Source organism: Lissotriton helveticus, chromosome 5_1 (assembly GCF_964261635.1).
Source record: "Lissotriton helveticus chromosome 5_1, aLisHel1.1, whole genome shotgun sequence".
Taxonomy (NCBI): Eukaryota; Metazoa; Chordata; class Amphibia; order Caudata; family Salamandridae; genus Lissotriton; species Lissotriton helveticus.
This window is the reverse complement of record NC_136065.1, coordinates 2,086,507,511-2,086,529,366: the sequence shown is the minus strand read 5'-3', so window position 1 is coordinate 2,086,529,366 and position 21,856 is coordinate 2,086,507,511. Positions and strand designations below refer to the sequence as shown.

Genomic DNA, 21,856 nt, shown 5'->3' with positions numbered 1-21,856 from the left:
AATATTGGATATCAAATGTTAGTCAACATTTAACTGTTCACACTCAAAAGGGAGGACATACCAGAGGATTAGCCAAAGCTCAGAAGTGTTCTAGAGGGCAAAGACCTATTAACTTCTCCTCTAGCCTCCAGCCCTATGGCCATTTATCTTGTGCTCGCAACATAACAGTCTACTTATAATGCAGTCAACGGACAACTACAGAAAATATAGATGAACACTGGCACAAACAGTAGGCATGACCTACGCAAGCTTGTGCAATGGGTATTTTTTTCTATATTTCTTTACTGTAAATGTCATACCTCGTATAGAGAGGCAGAGGGCAGACCGGGTCCTAGTTTGCTACTGGTGTCCTGAAGCCGGTCCTTCTACGACTCAGTAAATTTGGCAAAGAAAAACCCTTTCTACACTTGGCTCTAAGGGTAGGAATCCGCAATGGCAAGTTTCTCACGGAGGTAGAATGGGTGGGCAAGAGCTCAGAAATCAGACAAAAACCAATGTCTAGCCCAATGTTTATCATTATGAGAAAATAAATAGCTTTAGTCTCAGAGCAAAACTAAATAGTAAAAATCACGTTAATACGACATACTGGCTTGTCATACAATGTGTGCTTCAAGCACGAGAGCTATGCTTGCTTCTCCTTTCTTGGTAACAGTCTTCCCGCCTGCTATGGTTGAGATTTCACTATTGTAGTCCCCACTATACTAGGGAGTAGGCAAAGATTAGGGACTGGTTCAAATTACTCAAACGTTCTCACAAGAGAAGTGTGCAACTCAGCTCAATGTCTTTAATGGTGTATGTACCAAAAATGTGATTGTGTGGTGGTAGATATCCCTCTGGCTCCCAGACTCTCTTGTCAACAGTGGTGGTTAAGCTGCCCGGTTAATTATTAGTGCTCAGCTGTCATCCAGATCAATACAGAATGGCACACACTGCTACAGTCTTATTTATACCTTCTCAACAACTGGGCAGAGGCGAGGAGACCCCTTCACTTCAACTTCTGGTTACCTATCAGAGCTTCCTTGGGTGCTACGCTTTCCGGGAATGGCCTCTCCTCCTGGACAGTTTCTCATCCTGAAGTGCCAGGTACATCCCTTCCTTCTTCAGGCAGGTCCTCAGTTCTTCCAGCAAAGTGCTGACTTTAGGTGATGTCTAATCAGAACAGAACAGTTCTTTGAGTGCTATGCTGCGCACTCCCTTCCTTGGTAAAGAAGAATTTAGGACTGGAACAAAGAGGGGTGATTTGAATTTGACTTTCTGAAAACATTTTCGAGACAGGAGATATAGGTCCACTCTGTCATGCTTCATATCTGACGTGGGCTGGTCCCTGACAAATGTCCTTTCCAGGCTGCTCTCCAGACACAGCCTTAGTGCAAAGTGGCGGCTCACACAGCATATTGCAATGGGGATCCCAGCAGGAGTACTCACAACAGAGGCACAATAAAGTTTGAGATCTATGAACAAGGATAGCATCCACATTCCTGAAATAGTAATCAGAAAAAGACAAAAGGGCAGGCCCTGCATACAAACTTCTTTCCTACCTCTACCAGTTACCAAATGACAGTGCTCAGGAAGAACCTATCAGCAGCCCCTAGTTAGCACAGTCTTCATGGATGTATTTTAAAGGCAGTTGCCTTATTCTTTCTCATTTCAGTGTCTGGATCTCCATCTTCTACCTACAGGAATGCAGGCAATACACTTCCGGAGGATGCGCTACGCAAGGGGAATCTGAAATGGATCCTGCTGGCCTCAGTATTCAGATATATACACATACACAAAGTCCTACTACCATGTGTGACAGACTCATAGTGTGTGTACACACACACACACACGAGTGCTGGGTTCTGGGATTCAAGTGATAACTTTACATGGGGGGCAGTAGCAAAAAAGGGGACATGAAATAAATCACCATTTAACTAAGCACCTGAACTACAGGCAAAATGAATTGCTAGTATCAAAACTTAATGTAAATAATACATTCAAAAAGGATAATCTGAACACATTTTGGAGAGAAAGGAACTATTTTTGGTGGATGTGAACAGTGTACACAGGCTTTGTCCAGTAACTCAAAGTGAAGGAAAACAGTTATAATAATATCCACATTTGTAAAGCGCACAATCACCCGTTAGGGTCTCTAGGCGCTGGGGGCCGTCGGGAAGATTAAGCAAGCTATTACCCAGAGTCACATGGTGCTGGGCTAATCTGCCGCCGGTGATCGAACCGTGATCCCCAGATGGAAAAGTGGACTGACCCACTGCCCCTTTGCTGTGGTGGGCAGAAGCAAAATGTGAATTTAAATGACCAATGGCTAAAGCAAGCTAATTAAGCGCCCCTCTGTATGTACATTATTTTTGTTGTTTTTGGAGAACAGTCTGATGAGGCCACTAAAATTACCTCCAAGAGTACCTCTAAAAAGTTAGACGATACTACCCTAATATTTAGCAAATTGGGTTTCCTGTACTGGATCATCAATGGATAATGACCACCCATGGACACAAAAAAAGAGGTAAGCAACAGAAGTTCCTGGCAGGACAGACCCAAAGGGTGACGCACTGATTAAGACATGTGCAAAAGAAAGTGTCTATTTTCATAAAGTTTGATAATACACATTGCTAACAAGGCTTTAGAATTCCGAACGCTCAATATAAACACTTAAGAATCAGACAAGTAGAAATGAACCTGTGACTGTTTGGTGAAAAGATAAACTCACCAGATACCACACTCAGGCCAGGAGTGCTCGGGCGGGAGCTGACTTCTCGGACATCTGTGTCGTCGGATGTGCTTCCTAGGCCAGAGCAGCTCTCCAGCTCCTGCAGCCTCTCCTCCTGCTTTAAGTCCGGAGCTTCTGAACAGAAAGAGATTTAATATTCATCGATTTCCGGACTGTTTGAAAAATTCAGCTTGCCTTGGTAAAAGACTATGTATGTGTAGAGCAAGGCAATTGAGCATTTATAATAGTTATTTGAAAGGAGTACTATTTCTTGGCCTACTTCTGTAAAGTCTTGTGAATTCACGAAAACTGTCTATCTGCACTTAATGCAAGGACATGGGTGCACTTTTGAGACATTACTTAAGGTCTGGCGTGAACAATTACCTTTTGTGTTTATTAAAATTCTGTCTCTCATTCTGTCTCTCTCTCGGTCTATAGGCTAGCTTCACAGCGAGTGACAGCATTCTGTTCTTTCACAAGGAGCATATCGACACAGTAGTTTTGTTCAGAGCCAAAACTACTGTGGCAATGCGTGCCTTTTGATACCACATCAATTTTTGCTTTTGCCAATGTTTGTAATAATGGTGAGGGCCCGGCAGCTCCCACACCAATAAGTTTTCACACAAACCATGCTAAAACAAGTCATACATTGTCAAAACCAAAAGGCTGACCAACAATTTCCGACCTACTAGCTTTACCAATGCTTGTTTATTTTTGTTTCCCATAATCCTATTAAACCGGATTACATTGATTTTCCATTATGAATATTTTTGGGAAATACTAGCATACATCAACACATTTTACTAGATGATGCTGCAAAGAAATGGTACCTAAAAGTTTACAGTAGTTCAGCGAAATGTGGCATTTTTTTGTCAACATTTTATTTTGAAAGCAAAGAATAATTTTTCTTGCATACAAACTTCTGCAAATATTTGTATTTAATCAGAGAGCATTCTGGGAGCCTTCTACATAGCCTCATATTGCTAATTATTGAAAATGTGTGTACACGTTTTTATGCTGAAACCACGGTCGGTAGTGCAGTCTGATCTTACAACATTTACACTAATAATAAAGGCTTTGCTTTAATGAACCATAAACAAGTTTGAACAGCATTAACACACAGATACAAATATTAGCTTAACTGCAGGCAATGAGTTTCCCTGATCCATAATGTGGTACTGCAAACCGCCAGCTGTAGAGGGTTGGGCCAACTTGTCTCCAGGACAAAATACACATGAAAATGTGTTGCCCTTGACCCTAAACAATATGTCCGGGGCGTCCGGCTATAGGAATTCTATATCCCTGGAGGGGATACTCTGCCTTCCAATATGAGCGCCACCATGGCCTTAGTTTTACAGATCGGTATTACTACAAGGGACTAGGGACACTAACTGATGGCCAGTAGCTTTAGTCTCTAGTTAATCTAAGTGCAAGCCCTATTGCCTGGTGACCTGTGAGCACACAAGTGCAATGGGGCTGCTATGAGGACTGAGCCCATCTTAGGCCAGCTCGGATCAATTTCAAAGAATACTTCACATTAAACAAAGCAGGCATCAACTTTTGTTTTGATATTTAGGAATTACCCCTAACAAACTGCTAGTAGGAAGCAGGGTCTGTATATAGTATAGCCACTAGGTGGATATACCTTACACAGAGTCCAGGGGTTCCCCAAAAGTGTACAGGGCTCAATCTAAACCCCAAAGGGGCTCTATTAGTGGTAGTGTGGACAAGCAGCCTTAGGCCTAAAACAGAGGAGTGTAAGACATTTATTGCACAACATTGACCAATAATGGACACACAGCTCAAAAAGGATATCCACATCCATTTTAGAAAAATATACTTTGTTTGTATTTTATTTTAAGAGCAAGATATTTGCAATAAGGTAACTACGTTTTAAAATAAAAATACTTTTCACTCTCTAAAGTCGACATTTAGAAGACTTTCTGGACAGTTCAATGTTATCCTATGGGGAAACCAATATCCGGTTAAACAGGTAAGTATCACACTTACAGTTCCAGTCTTCGGGACCAAAGGTCAGCAAGAGACAAGGGTCAGGTGAGTACCAAAACTGCCACCAGTGGCACATGGGCAGCCAGGTGCAGAGGTAAAATTTGGAGTTCGGCCCAATGCATTTCAATGGAGACTGGAAGTGTCTGGAGCCATGCTGCTTGCAGATTAGTAGATCGGTTGCAGGGGCCAAGCTTTGGGGGTTAGCTCAATCATGAGAGGGTTGGAGGGGGCACAAAGCAGCATTAAAGAGACACCCCCACGGCACAGGGGCGTCTGGGTGCAGACTGAAAATTTGGTGTCGAGTGCCAAATGCTTTCCAATAGAGTTTCTTCTTTTGACAAACAGGCTGCAGGCGTCACACCGGAGGTTGCAGAAGGGAGACAGACAGCAGAGGTAAGTTCAGATGTACAGGCTCATAGGGGCACTGCTGGTCCAGCTCACCAGGGTCTTTCAACGTTGGAGTCTACTTACTGGAGTCAATTGTTTTCAAGGGGAGCGTCTGTATTCATACTGCAAGTGCTGTCGTGGATGTCAGGAGAGGTCAGCCAACACTGGATTTGAAGTCAGGATCACTGGAGAGACTTCACTGGGTAGGGAGGCCACTCAGACTCTGACCGTGGGCGTTGGTTGCAGAGTGGGCAGGAGTCACGGTTCCAGCTGGATCCGGAGCTCTTGGAGTAGATTTCTTCTGGACAGGTCGCTGTCCACTGGAGATTGGAGGCTTTTTCGAAGAAAGCAGTCCTCCCAGGGGTTTCAGAGGTCACTAGCTGCAAGACAGGTCGCCCTTTGGTTGCAGGCTCTTTGAAGCTGGAGGCAGGCCGGTAGGAGTCGAGGCAGTCGTCATCTTCAGGCTTCTCTGCAGAGTCGCCTTCCGGGATGTCTTCTTTCTTTTTAGGTCGATGCAGATCTAGTTTCTAGGTGTAGAAGGGCGGGCCAATGGACACCTTACCTGGGGTGACTCAACCCACTGTTATTGCACCCTCCTGTGGGAGGGGGCATACCCCAAGCCCTAATTTAAGTAATCCCTCACCATCAAGATGGAGGGGGCTGAAAAGTGAGCCTATTTTCGCCTCCTCCACCAGAGGGCTGGAATTGGAAAGGGGGCACACCTCCTTGGCTTTCTACATTTTCCCCAACTGTTTTCCAGCCCAAAGTGGAGGGGTGAACCGTGGGCTGCTAGCAGGCCTGCTCACATTACAATGTCAGCAGGCCTTTGAAATTTTCCCTTCGAGGACTGGCCCATCCTGGGGGAGGAGGTGACACACCTCTCCCCAGGATGTGCATCGTCTCAAAGAGCAGTGGCTCTCCACCCAGGGGTCCAGAAACATGTCAGTGTGTGGCAGGCTGCCTAAGGCCAGTCTGATCCCACACCAGGGTCGGTAGTTTTTCAGGGGGCACCTCTGAGATTCCCTCGGAGTACATGTTACAATTCCACACTGGCATATTAAGGAATAGACCCCAATACCGAAGGGGCATATCTGCTCATGCAGATATGCCCACACCCAGGATATAGTGCACCCTGGCTTGCAGCTGGTAAGGCCTGCCAGATACGTGGATTACCTATATCTTAGGCTTTGCTAACTGCAATGACACAACGCTAGTGTGCCATGTTGACCCTGGCCAGGCATGCTGCAGTGGCAGTCTTTATGGCCTAGGTGAGGGGTCCTTTGGGGACCCTCTTAAGTCCCCATGCCCTTGGTACTCAAGTACCTTTTACTAGTGACTTACAGGGTGCCTGGGGGCCAATTTGGGAATAGTATTTAGGAAAGAGGCACTGGCACAGAGGACTTGTTCTGCAGGGTTCCTGTGCACTACAATCAAAACCACATCAATGTTCAGACAAAATTTGGGGGCTAAACATGTCAAAAGAGGTACTTTCTCACAATTTCGTTATAAGTGTTCAAACAGTTGACACAGATTAATGAAGTACAACAACCTAGCCATAGTTGTGCCTGCACTTACAAATACATTACTTGGCTGCAATAAGCAATACTCTTCAGAGTGAATGATCCATTATTTTAATAAGATCCATATGAGAAACTTAAACAGAAAGTTAAACTACACATTTGAAAGTGCAGGTAGTGAGTAAGAAAAGCTATCAAATGTTCATGTTTAAGTAGTGATGCTTCTATTGAACCGGTGCTACACTTTCAGAGCTTCAGGTGGGAAGGTAGATCATTCTCTGTACAGGCTACTGCACTGCAGAGCTGCCTGTCTTTGCCCCTCCATATTCTCACTAATCCGTGTGTCAGATGCAAATAACTAGTATATATATATTGAATATGCTACTTACCAGTATGCATCTGTTCTTGGCATGTAGGGCTGCTGACATTCATATCTATAGCATAGATCGCCGCCTAGTGTTGGGTCCGGATGATTGCACATTGTTGTCCTGGAAGAGTCTTCGAAGTATCACGAGATAGGTGGCTCCTCCCCTGGACTACAGTGCGCATGGGCATCGACTCCATCCCCAGATTGTTTTTAGCCATTGTGGCGAAGATGGAGTGTAACAGTGTGAGCGATGACCATGCCAAGAGTAAGTGTAAGTGCTTCAGCCGCTACAGGCGCCGGGGAGGAGGGCGGGCGATATGAATGTCAGCAGCCCTACATGCCAATAACAGATGCATACTGGTAAGTAGCATATTCAGTTCGAGGCATGTGGGCTGCTGAATTCATATCTATAGCATAGAATATATAGCAGTCCCTCCATTAGCAGCGGCCGCCTGTGCCAGCTGCAGCAGTTTGAAAAAGTGTTTTTAGAACAGCCTGCCCTACAGCTGCTTGGAGTGCACATCTACACAGTAGTGTTTTGTAAATATGTGTGGGGTAGACCATGTGGCTGCTCTACAAATGTCTTCTAAAGGGATATTTCCAAGGAAAGCCATAGAGGCCCCCAACTTGCGGGTGGAGTGGGCTCTTGGGGGGGATTGTTAAAGTGCGCTTAGCTTTCTGATAGCAAATTTGAATACACTTAACGATCCACCTGGCTATACCTGCTTTGGAAATGGGGTTGCCTTTGTGTTGTGCGGAAAAGGCAACAAAGAGTTGTTTCGTCCTCCTAAAATATTTTGTCCTATCATTGTAATACATCAAAGCTCTTTTGACGTCAAGAGTGTGGAGCATTCGCTCTGCCACTGTCTCAGGATTTTGGAAGAACACCGGCAGGTCAATAGTCTGATTGATATGGAACTGTGAAACCACCTTTGGAAGAAATTTAGGGTTAGTGCGCAGCACCACCCGGTTGGAGTGAATTTGCATGAATGGCTCTTGTACAGTTAGTGCCTGGAGCTCACTAACACGTCACAGTGACGTAATGGCTATCAGGAAAGCCACTTTCCATGTTAAGAACTAAATCTAGCATGAATGCAGAGGCTCAAAAGGTGGACCCATTAGTCGGGTGAGGACCACATTAAGATTCCATTCAGGAGCAGGTGGGGTCCTGGGAGGAATGACTCGTTTGAGTCCCTCTAGAAAGGCTTTAATGGCAGGCACTCTGAAAAGGGAGAGATGCTGCCTGTTTTGGAGATAAGCCGCTATGGCGGATAAATGTATGCGAATGGAAACATATGCCAGATTGCATTTGTAAAGATGTAACAGATAACAAATGATGTTGTGCGTGGATGCGTCAAGCGGGTCTATGTTGTGGTCCACGCAATAAATGACAAACCGCTTCCATTTAGCTGCATAGCATGCTCTGGTGGTGGGCTTTCTTGCCTCCCATATGATATCCATGCAGTCTGGAGGCAAGTTGAGGTAGCCAAACTCTAAGACCTCAGGAGCCAGATCGCCAGGTTGAGCTGTTGCGGATCTGGGTGCTGAATGTCGCCATGGCTCTGCGTCAAAAGTCTGGGTGTGAGGTGCAGCCTTTGATGCAGTACCACGGAAAGTTCTAGAAACGTGGTGTACCATGGTTGGCGTGCCCATGTTGGAGCAACCAGGATGAGCGTCATCGAGTGTTGCTTTAGCTTTCGTGCCACCAGCGGTATTAGAGGTGCTGGGGGAAAAGCGTACGCAAATTTGCCTGACCAGTTCATCCATATCGCATTGCCCTGCGACTGTGGGTGCGGGAACCTGGCGGCAAAGCTTTGGCATTTGGCGTTTTCCCTTGTGGCGAACAGGTCTATCTCTGGATGACCCCACTGCTGGAAGTACGGGCGGAGCACTGATGGATGTAGCTCCCACTCGTGCATTTGGTGGCTGTACGTGCTGAGCAGATCCGCCATCTGATTGTCCTTGCCATGAGGAAGATGTTCCTTTGAATGGCCCACTTCCACATGCTCTGAGCCAGATGAGACAACTGTGGAGAGTGTGTACCTCCCTGCTTCTGAATGTAGTACATGGCCGTCATGTTGTCCGTCCGGATCAACACGACCTTGTTGCACAGATGTACCTTGAAGGCCTTCATTGCCATGAAGATTGCCATCAGCTCTAGGTGGATGATGTGCATCCTCTTTTGCTGCGTTGTCCATAGTCCCTGCACTGTGTAGTGGAGTACATGAGCTCCCCAACCCTGGAGAGATGCGTCAGTCGGATGATCTGTGGCACAGGCTCCCGGAACGGTCGTCCCTTGCAAAGGTTGTGTGGATTCCACCAATGCAGAGAGTTGTATGCACGACCGGTCACCAACACTAGGTCCTTTAACTGTCCGTGAGCCTGATTCCACTGACGTGCTAAGCACTCTTGAAGCGGACGCATATTTAGTCTCGCATGCGGGAGTATGAAGATGCAGGAGGACATCATGCCTATCGACTGCATGAACACTCGTGCTGGAAGCGAGTGTTGCGGTCTGAAGTTCTGTATCAGCAAGTGAATGCTGTTGATCCTCACTGAATTTGGCTGCGCTGTGGCTGCCAGAGTGTTTATTGTCGCGCCTAGATACTGCCGCACATGGGCGGGCTGAAGGTGTGACTTTGGATAATTCAGTGAGAATCCCAGATCGTGAAGAAGGTGAATGGTGTGGGACATGTTGGCTGCGCACTGCTGGGCCGACTTTGCTTGGACAAGCCAGTCGTCCAAATAAGGGTAGACGTGCACGTTTTGTCTCCGGAGGTGCGCAGCCACTGTCGCCAGGCACTTTGTGAACACCCTGGGCGCTGTGGTCACTCCGAAAGGGCGGACTTTGAACTGGTAATGCTGATTCTGAATGGTGAATCTGAGGTATTTTCTGTGTGACGGATGTAGTGGAATGTGAAAATATGCATCTTTTAGATCTAATGTTGCGAGGAAATCCCCCTGATTGAGCAACGGAAGAACCTGCTGCAGTGTGAGCATATGAAAGTGTTCTGATAGAATGTACTGGTTTAGGGGTCTGAGGTCCAGTTTGGGTCGGAGGGACTCGTCTTTCTTTGGGATTAAGAAGTACAGGGAGTACACTCCTGTGCCTCTTTGTTCCACTGGTACGAGCTCGATTGCCCCTTTTTGCAGCATGACGAGCACCTCTTGCTGCAATAAGTGCAAATGCTCCGTGGACATAGGACGGTGTTTTGGGGGTATGTTGGGTGGAGTGGATGTTAACTCCAGACAATAACCGTACTGGATAAGCTTTCTGACCCACCTGTCTGTGGTGATGGATTTCCAGACTGGCAGGAACTGTTGGAGTCTCCCCCCGACTGGTGTTGCATGGTCGGGGGGCAGTGACAAGGAGTCACTGTTTGTTGGCGGCAGAGGATCGGGAGCTGTTGTTTCCACGACCTCTGCCTTTTGCGCTGTTTCCGCGATAGCCACCTCTACTTTGCTTGTTGTATGAGGTTTGTGCTCCACTCTTAGTGTACTGTGTTTGCTGGGACAGCAGGCCTCTGGAAACACCTCTATTGCTTGAGCGACGAAAAGAACTACCCCTGAACTGCTGGGACTGGAGAGCCCCCATAGACTTTGCAGTCTCTGTCTTTTTTGATTTTTTCCAGGGTGGTGTCCACCTCAGGACCAAATAAGTGATCAGGGTTTACAGGCTGATTTAGGATGGTGGTTTGCATCTCCGGCTTGAACCCGGAGATTCTGAGCCAGGCCTGACGCCGCAGCATTACACTTGTGTTGATGGCCCTGGCCGCGGTGTCCGCCGCGTCCAGTGCACACTTAATAGAAGCATTGGAGATGAGTTTCCCTTCTTGAATGAGCATCTCTGCTGCCTCCTTATATTCATCTGGCAAGTGTTGTAACAGGGTTTCAAGGGTATCGTAATGTGCCCGGTCATATCTGGCCAAGAGTGCCTGAGTGTTAGAAATGCGCCAGATATTGGCTGCTTGAGCCGCCACCCTCTTCCCTGATGCTTCTAGCACTTTAGATTCCTTGTCAGGGGGAGGAGCATCACCAGTAGTCTGTGAATTTGCCTTCTTCCGGGCATTAGAAACAACTAGAGAGTCCAACGGCAACTGGCCCTTGATGTAGGTAGGGTCGCCAGGCGCCGGCTTGTATTTTTTTTTTCAATTCTTGGGTTTATAACCCTGGCACGTGTGGGTTCTTTAAAAATGTCTGCAGCATGCTTCAAGACACCCTTCAACATAGGTAGAGTCTTTACGGTCTTTTCAGAGTTGGAAAAGGTGTCAAACAGAAAGTCCACTTCAATAGGGTCAGCATGGAGCTGGACGTCATGATTTTTGGCCGCCCTCTCAATAAGCGCATTAAATGCCGCAGAGTCCTCAGTAGGTGAGGTTTTGACAGTATACACATGAGTGTCTGGGGTAGTTTGTGGGTCCCCTGGGTCCGCAGCATCTGCCCATGTGTCATGTTGATCTTCAGGATCAGTGTCGGCAGGGTAGTTGTACTCATCATAGTCACCTTCCCCAGCCTCCACATCTGAGTAATTGGGCGAGATTGGGGCAGTGTCCTGACCACGTGGAGTTATTGGTTCAACAAGAACAGGGGAATCCGTGGAATCCTTCTTCTTCTTTAAAAGAATTGTGTAGGACTCCATAGGCTGTGCTGGTGTGATCTTTCGCTTGTAAATGGAAAGTTTACCGGTGTTGGCGTCGATAAATTGTTCAGACTGCTCCTCCAGCAGGGGTTGTCGATGCTTTGTGCCTACAACTGCAGGGGTAGGTTTTGGCCGCGTGCTCACCTGCATGGGCGCCTGGACGACCTTTTTGGGCGCGAACGCCTTCGGCGCTACTTTCGGCGGCGGCGTGAACTGAATCGGCGCAGTTGACTTTTGCGGTTTGGCGGCAGGCTTCGGCGTGGAAGTATCCTTCGGATCGACAGCGGAAGCCTCGTCTTTGATGCGTTTCAATGAGTCCAACACCTGCTTTGTGAAGGATGCGGACGGCTGCGTCGACTCGACAGGTGCCTTCGAGCCACCACCATGCGCGGACTCGAGGGTCGCAGTACTTTTGGCCTTGTCTGGCCGACGCGCAGGATCAACAACCTTTGTAGTTCCGAGTCCTTTGACTGTGTCGACGGCCCTCGGCGCCGAAGTCTTCAGGTCGACGACCTTGACAAGCGCTTTCGGTGTCCCAGTCTCCGGCTCGACGCTCTTGAGCGACTTCACCGGCTCGACAACCTTCTTTGGCTTTGTATGCACAGACAGGTCAGAAGACGTGGAGCCGACCAGGGCGACATGCGCTTTCTGTTTCGACTGCGCCTCTATCACTTTCGGTTTTGTCGAGACCGAAGCTTTCTCTTTCGGTTTCGATTTCGATTTGACCAATGGCGGCTCCTTAGAAGTGTCCGTAACCGGGCCCGGAGGCGAGACCGTGGAACTGGGTGCAAGATCTTGGGTAAGGCCATGAGGCGATCCCTCGACCTGAGCCATAGCAATTGCCCGAACGGGGCATAGCTCCTCCCTTGAGGTATCTTCCGTGGCCCTATATGCCCCATCGTCGTCTCCTACCTAGTCGACGATGTCTTCTGCATCGAGCATTTCAACGTCTGCGTCGTAGTTGGAGTCGATCTCTGCCGCTGGATTGAAAATCGGCTCTCGATCGTTCTGCTTGTCTGCCTCTTCTCCCTCGGTATCGAAAATGTTCACCGGGTCAGGTGCCGTCTACTGGGCCTCCTGGCGCGCCACGCGCCGAAGTCCAATCGTCTTCTTGTAGCGGAAACGAGAACAAGCCATACAGTTGGCTTCATCGTGATCCGGCGACAGGCACTTGTTGCACACCGGGTGGACGTCGATGTGGGAATACTTAGAGTTGCACACGGGGCACCTTTTGAACGGGCTCCGTTCCATGATGGTTCGTCGAATCAGTCTGGTTGCGTCGACTGGGCCTCAAGCACCGAAGAGTCACGCGACTCCTCTGGACGTCCGACTCGGGAACTGAGCCGGAACAGATCTGGGCACCGATCGCAAGACAATACCGACGAAATAGGAAGGCCTTTGGGCCGAAAAGAAAGTTTCAATTGAATCCGAACTAGAGTTATCCAATATGCATCCGAACCCAATGACGGAAAAAAACAATCTGGGGATGGAGTCGATGCCCATGCGCACTGTAGTCCAGGGGAGGAGCCACCTATCATGATACTTCGAAGACTCTTCCAGGACAACAATGTGTAATCATCCTGACCCAACACTAGGCGGCGATCTATGCTATAGATATGAATTCAGCAGCCCACATGCCTCGAACATATATATACATATATATATATATATATATATATATATATACATATACATATATACATATATTTATATATTTTTATCAAATTCTGGGAAGAGTCATTCAGCCTAGAATCCAGCATAAAAGCCCAGGGGTGAAAATCAATGTGGCTGGCGTAGACTGTGAAGATAAATTGACACTGTATAACCTGACAGCAAAACTATGTTTTGACTTATTTGGTTTACACAACCATCATCTGTAAGTTCGTCATGAATGGATTCTCATTCTGTTGGCACATCACAACTTGAGACCACAAACCAGTATCAGTAGGACATAAAAAGAGCAATGTTTGCGATAAACATACAAGCAAAGTGAAACTCTTTAACTGTTTAAAATAGCAAATCATTTGACATGTTATACATTATAGGCAATATTTCATGGCCCAAAAAAAAAAAAGAAAAAGAAGGAGTAATGTGTTGCTCACCTGAGTCGCTTGGCAATACTTCGACACTCCAGGCCTCACTGGTGGTTTCTGAGATGGTTGAACCAGTGCAAGGATCAAGTAAAAGTGACCCAGAGCCCGGTAAGCACAGAAGACTTCCCAGCATGTTCTCTGCAGCTGCACCTAAGTGATCAAGGGGGAAAACCTTACTAAGAAAATGAGCAGGTCTGAATGAGTCTGCAAAGTACATTAGGATAAAATATAGAGCAATATAACACATTAAGCATGCAGAACTGCAATATTACCAGTAACCAGAAACAGGAGGATGGAAAGAAAAATGGAAATGGAGAAAGGAAAAAGGAAAGTAAACTAACATCAAATGAAAAAAGAACGGGGATTGGGAAAAAGCACAATAGCACTAAAGAGAAAAGTCGATGAATAGTAAAAGAGATTAAAGTAGACAAGCAGACACAAGAAAGACGGATTGATCAGAAAGGAAAACAGTAGTGTGGAGGTGGGTGAATATATATATACATAGGAAAAGAGGGCAGAGGTGAAGGACAAGTTTCGAACACTGAGGTAAGTTAAGCTGAAAATGGGAGATAATCGAATGAGATAGAGCAGGTGTCTCCAACCGGTCGATCGCGAGCTACCGGTAGCTCGCAGAGACCCTCTGAGTAGCTCGCGCTGCTTCCTGCTCAATTTAGTAGCCCTTCAGTGTTGTTTGGGCTGCGAAGGAAGGGTGCGTCGTAGCTGCAGCAGGCGCGGCAGGGCAGAGCTGGTGGATTGCCGGTCGCGCAAGCTGCATAGAACTGCTGTGACCCGTGACATCTGCCTTTTTTCAGCAGCACAGCCTGCCACCTAATTTCCCTCGATCCACAGTGGAAGGGAGAATGCGGGATCCTGCACGGGTATGTCAGCAGCTCACAGCATGTTCCCCCCCCTCTGCCTTCCCCCCCACCCCCGGCCGTCTGATGCCTTCTCGCATCTACCTTCTTAAAGTGAAAGCGCTGGTGTTCAACAGACGGGGAGCAAAAAAAACGGCAGGCGGCTTCTGCCCTCAAGTTTGTGCTATATAAAATTGCAAAAAGAATAAAAAATACTGTACAGCTCCGTATTCTGCCACTGGTGATTTCAGGTGTTGGGCCTGCAGCTTTCTTTTCCGCTTGAGAATGCCCAATGAGCAGCAGGAAGGCTGGCGTACATATGGGAGGGAGCTAATTGCAAAACAATTGCTGAGGATCACACGATACAGGGTCAAGGGGGACAGCCTGGATCAGAATTCTTTTAACTTAATTCCGCAGTTACCTAATTAGCCACTTGCCCGCCTCATCTCCCAAGCCAAACTACTTTTTTCTTTTATTTATTTGTAAAAGGATAGGAGCGGGAGGGCTCAGCCAGGATGCAGGCCATGTCAGCAGGTGCCCAGTTAGTCCGGTCCAAATACTCCCTCCCTCCACCTGCAGTCCCCATGCGTGTCCTTCCACAACAGAAGGCGGCACGCTTTCTCTTTTCATTGTGAGGGTCTCTGTTCACCACCAATGCGTTCTCATGTAATGTATCTTTTGCTTTTGTACTTTGTTCACTTGTAATGTTCTCATGTATCAGTTCTGTTCCTATTGTGAAGCGCTCTGACACCTTCGGGTAAAGTCCGCGCTATATAAAAATGCATAAATAAAATCCCAGAGCAGCAGGTAAGCCATGGGCGCACATCTGGCATGGGGTCTGGAAATACAACACTAAAGGCCAAGCCTACTAAAGACCCTGCAATAGTGCATGCCGTCGTGTGTAAGCCTCCGTCCAGCATGCAGGGTCTTTTACTGAGGGACAGAGAAGCGGTTGGTCATCTTCTTTCCAAGTCCTCTGATGTACCGTGGCTAAGACACACCAGTTTGCACTATTCGGGTAACTTAGCTAGCATATCTGTACAGTCATATGCATTGTGGTTATGTGCCTGTACTTGGAGATCCGGGGCTGTGACTGGCACCGTGCGTTCCAGCCACCTATAGGCCGACCCTACCCAGGTGAGCCCAGCCCCACAGCGAATCTCTGTTAGCGACGACCTAAGGCTGTCTCCCTGCGTTTGCTTCTAATAATCTTCACAACATTCCGGGACTGGGTAATACAGCAAACTAGCAAAGCTCTCCGGGCTGGGCACATGCATCTTTCTACTTTCCGACATCCTGTGATTCTGGCCAAATCACTAAATCTCCCTGTACCTTAAATGAAAAAAAAAGAAATGGAAAAAAGAGCCATAAAAACTGAAAGTGTCCTTGTGTGTAGCGCTATTTAATTTACTATCTAATTATCATATTTGTTTCACATCATCTTACAAACAACGTGGGCCTTTGTACAGTGACATTTTTGTACATGTCCACCGTTTGAGCAGTGTGTCATCTGCATTATCATTACATATTGCACTGCGTTCCTAGTAAGTTAGTTATTTGTGGAAACTAAGAGAGAATTGTTCTGTTCTCATTTTTGGTATTATTTGATAAAGTGATCAATGATTCCATTACATTGTTGTGTACCTCAAAAGTATGAGATGTGCTGTGATAATTGAGTCTCATGGGACAATTGTTGCATTCTTCGATTGCTCAAGTGTGTTCAGTAGTAGAGCCTTTCCTAACACCTTTTCTCACCATCTCATGTTTTTACACACCTACACTTTCCACACAGGATAGGATTAAGCCTCAGACGTGCACTTCTAATTTGGTGCCCGGGCCTCTTTTCTTTCCCATTCCGACAAGCAGTAGCCTCCTCTTTCACGCTTTGTGTTGTGTCACTATTGTGGGGTATGCTTTATTTTGTTGTCTCACTGTTGTGTCCGTGAGTCTTCTTAACGTACGGCCCACATGTCAGTAATGTGGCATGTCATGGCCCTACCTATTTAATACATTCCCACCTATTGGCCAGGAGCCAAGGCTCACACATGCTGCCCAGTACCCATCATATTCCTGTATGGCTGCAATAGTATGCCAGCTTGTCTTGAACAGCAGTGATGTTCTTCAGACTGGGCCCTGAGGAAGGGGAACAGTGTCATTTTCTTTTTGTGTGCAGTTTTATAGTGCAAACTAGAAACAAAGGTATCATAGCGCTTTACATGAGCACCAGTTACGTTACAAACGGACACATTACTTTTTGTTAGGCACTGGGAGATTAAGTGATTTGGAACTGCCCCCGCCAGGCTACCAGATTACACAGCCTTAGAGGACATCCTACAGTTCCACACTGAAGGTAGGATTGCTTTTCCTGTTTGTTTGTTAATTGAGCTGCATTACAAGGATTATTTCACTGACAGCTATTAAAAGGTCTTGATTTTGAAGCTATTATTGTGAAAGGTTGTAAAGTGGTGTGACAACACAACACAAATCCAAAGTCAATCCTTTTAGTGTTTCTAGGGAATTTAAGTCTTGGTAGCTCACGATCATTTTCACTGACCAGAAGTAGCTCTCACTACACAAAAGGTTGGAGACCCCTGAGATAGAGGTATGGAGATTGGGGTCACTTGGCTAACGTTTAGCAAGTACGGGAGTATTCCGGCCATGCTGACTCTGTTTGCATTCTGTGGATATTCTAGGCATTGAGGTGGCTATGGCAACAAATACATGCCCATATGGTCTGAAATATGTGGGTATGACGTCACATAAGGTCCGCATTAAGAGCCATGAACATAGAAGCAACATCAGGTGTAAAAAGTGTCCTACAAACATTACATTTTTGGGAGATTAAACACAGTGAGGACGACATCAGATGGGTAGTTCTTGAGAAGGTGTACATAGCTCCCTGGGGCAATATGGCATAAACAGTACTCAACAGGGAACAGCACTGGGAATATCGCTTTAAGACACACGGAGGGATTAAATGGCGACATACTTCGCTTCAGATTATGTATTGTGAATAGGGCACCATACAATATTTGGCTAATCAGGTTTCATTTCATTAGGGACAATACAGCCCTACCACAAATGGCGCTGAAGGTATCCCCTTGAGAATGCACAATGAAATACTGAATGACAAAGCAGATTTTAAACCACTCAGCATATGCTTGATGGGTGGCACTGTTATTACTTATTGTGTATAATTCACACTATCTGCCCTATTGGACAAGTATTCCTATGAGTATTCCTAGATAGCTTCCCTGAAAGTAATCATCCTTGTTGAAAAAATTACTTAAAATTAGAGCATAACTTTACTTACTAATAGGCCAGAGGGTCTGAGGTCTGTTTACCCACCGTGCCACAGACTGCTAGGCAGTAGATACCATTCAGTTATTTTTTGTAACACAGCCTTTAAACCCTCCCACGTTTTCTGTAACACTACTTGAATATGACAATATTTCATTTTTATTTTGGATTGTTTCGGTAGCACTACCCAATAACTGGTCAGGTTCCAGCACCGTAATTAAATCTCGGTCGGGATACATAAGGGACTCCTAAGTTACTAGTCCCTTGCAACACGTAATTGCACACCGTGGGGAAACGTCCATCTCCCTTCGTAGACCGGATGGACTCCATTTCCCATGAATCCCGCGGGTCACGTGACAGGGTGCCGATGCAGATGACACGATCACTGGAAGACGGAGGCGTCTCCTCTCATACCGGCATCTCCTTTCCCTCACATCGTCGGGAGGAGACAAGCGCTGCAGTACATGCAAAAGTAGGGTGCAACCTTTGATGACACGAGTAAAAGGAAACTTAGCAGAGAAACCCCTCACCTGGTCGCCCCACCTGGATCCCACAAACTCAGACCACACCAATTTCACGTCATGGCAGAATTGAGGCTGCAGTTAATATGTAGTTTTAAACTTGCATGCGATCTTTCAACACACATTACTTTATTTATTCAGCAAGCCTATGACCTCTGTGCCATAGCCAGAAGCACTGAGCCCTACATTCAGTGCAGGCCGACCGTCCTTCACTTCCACTCTGGGCAAGCGTCTGCTTCCAGTCCCAACCGTGTGACCTTTCACTTCTGGTGCAACCACATCTTTCGTTCCGGATAAGTGTCTGCTTCCAACCCGACCAGGTGACCTTTTATTTCTGGTGCAACTACACCTTCCATTCAGAGTAAGCATCTGCTTCCAACCCAACCGGGTGACCTTTCACTTCCGGTGTCTCCACGCCTTTCCTTGCGGGTAAGCGTCTGCTACCGACCCGACCGGATGACATTACACTTACGGTGCCATCACACCTCCCAACTTCTTCCCGGGCATAGGCTGCCCTTGACTGTTTTCTTCCGGTTCAACCCCTGAAGGCCATTACGATAGCATGCCAGTATGCCCTGGGTCCTGACTGTCATCTGTTTGTGGTCTGTTCCCCCTCCGGCAAATGCTATGTTTATTTATTATTTATTTTATTTTAAGGTTTTATAGAGCGCGTAGTAACCCTAGAGCATCCCAGCGCTAGAACCAGAACTCAGGAGAGGTCAGAATCGAAGGGGGGGGATTTAAGGAAAGAGAAAGGTTTTCAAGGCCTTCCTGAATTGGAGAAGATTAGGTTCAGTTCTCAGTCTCCGAGGAAGGTTGTTCCAGTGTTTGGCCGTGTGGACCGAGAAGCGACGTCCTCCGGACCGGGCCTTTTTGACTCTGGGAACAGTGATGAAGTTCTCTCCGCCTGAGCGGAGGACCCTACTCGCATTGTAAGGGATGATGAAATCCTTGAGGATGGGTGGGCCTTTGTCATGGAGGGTCTTATGGGCCAGACAGAGGGCCTTGAAAGCCACCCTTTCTCTGACTGGGAGCCAATGCAGGAGCTTCAAGGCTGGCTTTGCCGAGGATCTGGCGGGGGTGTCGGTAAGTAGGCGGGCCGCGGCGTTTTGGACTTTCTGCAGGGTATTGAGGGTGGCTTCGGGGGCACCCAGGTAGATTGCGTTGCAGTAGTCCAGCCTCGCCATAATGAGGCCCTGAATCAGGAGTTTCTTGGAGGTAGCGGGGAGCAGGGGGAAGACCTTTCTGCAGGCCCTAAGGAGTCCAAAGCAGATTCCTGCCGTTTTTTTGGCCTGTGATCTGAAGCTCAGGTCCTTTTCGAGCCATACGCCCAGGCTCTTGACCTCCTCCTTCGGTGTAGGGGGGTCACCTAGACAGACGGGCCAGATGTCAGGCGGCAGGGAGGGCTCTTTATGTCCGAGCAGCAGGATCTCGGTCTTGGACCCGTTCAGTTTCAGTGCCGAGGAGTTCATCCAGTTATGAATTTCCGAGAGACAGCTGTGAAGGTCGGGTGGGGATTGGTGCGGGTGTGAGAGGGTTACCACCAGCTGGGTGTCGTCGGCGTAGTTGATAATCGAGATGCCGAACGGGTTGACCAGTTTCTCAAGCGGGGACATATACACGTTAAATAACGTAGGGCTGAGAGATGAGCCCTGCGGTACTCCACAACGGAGGGGGATTGCGGGGGAGTGGCTGTCATTCTCCCAGACTTGGAAGGAGCGTCCGTCTAGGAAAGATTTTAGCCACTTCAAGGCCGTGCCCCTTACTCCGATGTCTCCCAGTCGTTGGATTAGGGTGTGGTGGCTCACAGTGTCGAAGGCCGCACTGAGGTCCAGGAGGATCACTGCCACTGATCCTCCCGTGTCCAGAATGCTTCTGGTCTTCTCCACTGCTGCCAGGAGGGCTGTGTCAGTGCCCTGTCCTGGACGAAACCCTGTCTGGGAGGTCCCGAGTAGGTTGTTGCTCTCAAGGAATAGTGATAGTTTTTTATTCACTAGCTTCTCCGTGATCTTGCTATTTCCTGGGAGGAGGGAGATAGGTCTGTAGTTGGCTAGGTCCAGGGGGTCTAGAGAGGGTTTCTTTAAAAGGCCTTTGACCACTGCCGCCTTCCAGCTAGGAGGGACTAGACCCTGCGAGAGGGAGGAATTAATGAGGGACGTGAGGGGGGGGGAGGATGGTGCTAGACACTTTTTTCAGAAAACGGAGGGGGGCGGGATCGCGAGGAGAGCCACTTTTAATTGTAGCCAATGTCGCGGCTACCTCTTCCGTAGACACTGGGCCAAAGGTGTCCAGAAAGGGTAGGTTGCCATCAGGGGAGTGAGGGCAGTAAATGGGAGATTTAGAAGGATCCCCGCCCAGGTTGTCAGCCGTGATTGGGGGTAGGTCCGCGAGAATTTTTTGGATTTTCTCGTCGAAGAAGGTGGAAAGTTTAATGCATTTGCTTTCCGCTGCTTTGGGGTCCAGAGGTTTTACTGGGGGGTCTGGGGCCTGGAGGAGTTCCTTAAGGACGGCAAAGGTTTCATGTGCCGAGCAGGAGGCGTTTTTAATTCTATCTTCGTAGAAGGCGCTTTTAGTATTGAGGAGTTCCGTTTTATAGGATTTTAAAGAGGCCCGAAATATATCTTTTTTGTCTGCCTTTTTATCTTTCCTCCATAAGCGTTCGTTCCTCTTACATTCCTTCCGTAGTAAGTTTAATTCGGGGGTGTACCAGGGGGAAGGGGTGACTCTCTTGGTACGTTTGAGGGTGCTGGATTTCGGGAGGATGTCGTCCAGAGATTGGGAGATCCATGTGTTAAATTTGGTGTCAGCAGTGATAGTGTCTTGAGAGGGGGGAGGGGTATCTTCACTTAGTTTAGCTGCCCATTCCTCTGGGACCAGTTTATGCCAGCGTCTAATAAGGGTTCTGAATTTAGGAGGTTGAGGTTTATGTAGGATTGCTGTCCCCTGCTATTATCACACCTTCCTGTAATTCTCCTCTGCCCCTGCGACTGATTTTCCAAGTGTACCCTGCTTTTAACTTTCTTCTTTCTCAGTGGGTGGGTGGGTCTCCGCTGTAACATTTCCGGGGGCAAGAGGGTCATGTGGCATGCTCCTGTGTTTAAATACCCCTCCTCACCCCCAGCCAGATTCCTATGCTTACATTTATGGCTGGGCTGAACCCAGTGTCCTAATCTGCTGCCCTGTAACTTCTCTGCCTTCGCTCCCCTTACCCCTGCCCATTTCAGCCCGGGTTCTGCTCACCGGGGTTGGCCTCCACTAACGCCCGGGTCCAGTTAATCAAGGGGCATAGCGGAGGCACCTCCCACCTTGTTGCCCCACCCAGATCCCACAAGCTCAGAGTGAGGAAGTCTGGGAAACGGAGGAAGGCCTTACCGAAGTGTCGCCATGGGGGGAGTTGCAGGAACGGGTCCCGTACCCAGATCGGGACTCTGCTCAAGTACTACAACATCCATGCCCCTCTC

General features: G+C 47.7%; 1 protein-coding gene across 24 annotated transcripts in view; it reads right to left on the bottom strand.

Moving 5' to 3' along the window:
* GAPVD1 (GTPase activating protein and VPS9 domains 1) overlaps positions 1 to 21,856 on the bottom strand; it is a 424,045-nt gene that overhangs the window by 195,655 nt on the left and 206,534 nt on the right. For 14 of the 24 annotated variants that reach the window (XM_078646066.1, XM_078646069.1, XM_078646070.1 and 11 more), the window contains 2 exons: positions 13,730 to 13,870; positions 2,708 to 2,842 (listed from right to left, as the gene is read on the bottom strand). In XM_078646066.1, coding sequence (XP_078502192.1) covers positions 2,708 to 2,842; positions 13,730 to 13,870 — 276 coding nt within the window. The remainder of the gene's footprint in view (positions 1 to 2,707; positions 2,843 to 13,729; positions 13,871 to 21,856) is intronic. The other 10 variants (XM_078646068.1, XM_078646077.1, XM_078646071.1 and 7 more) reach the window with 1 other exon arrangement.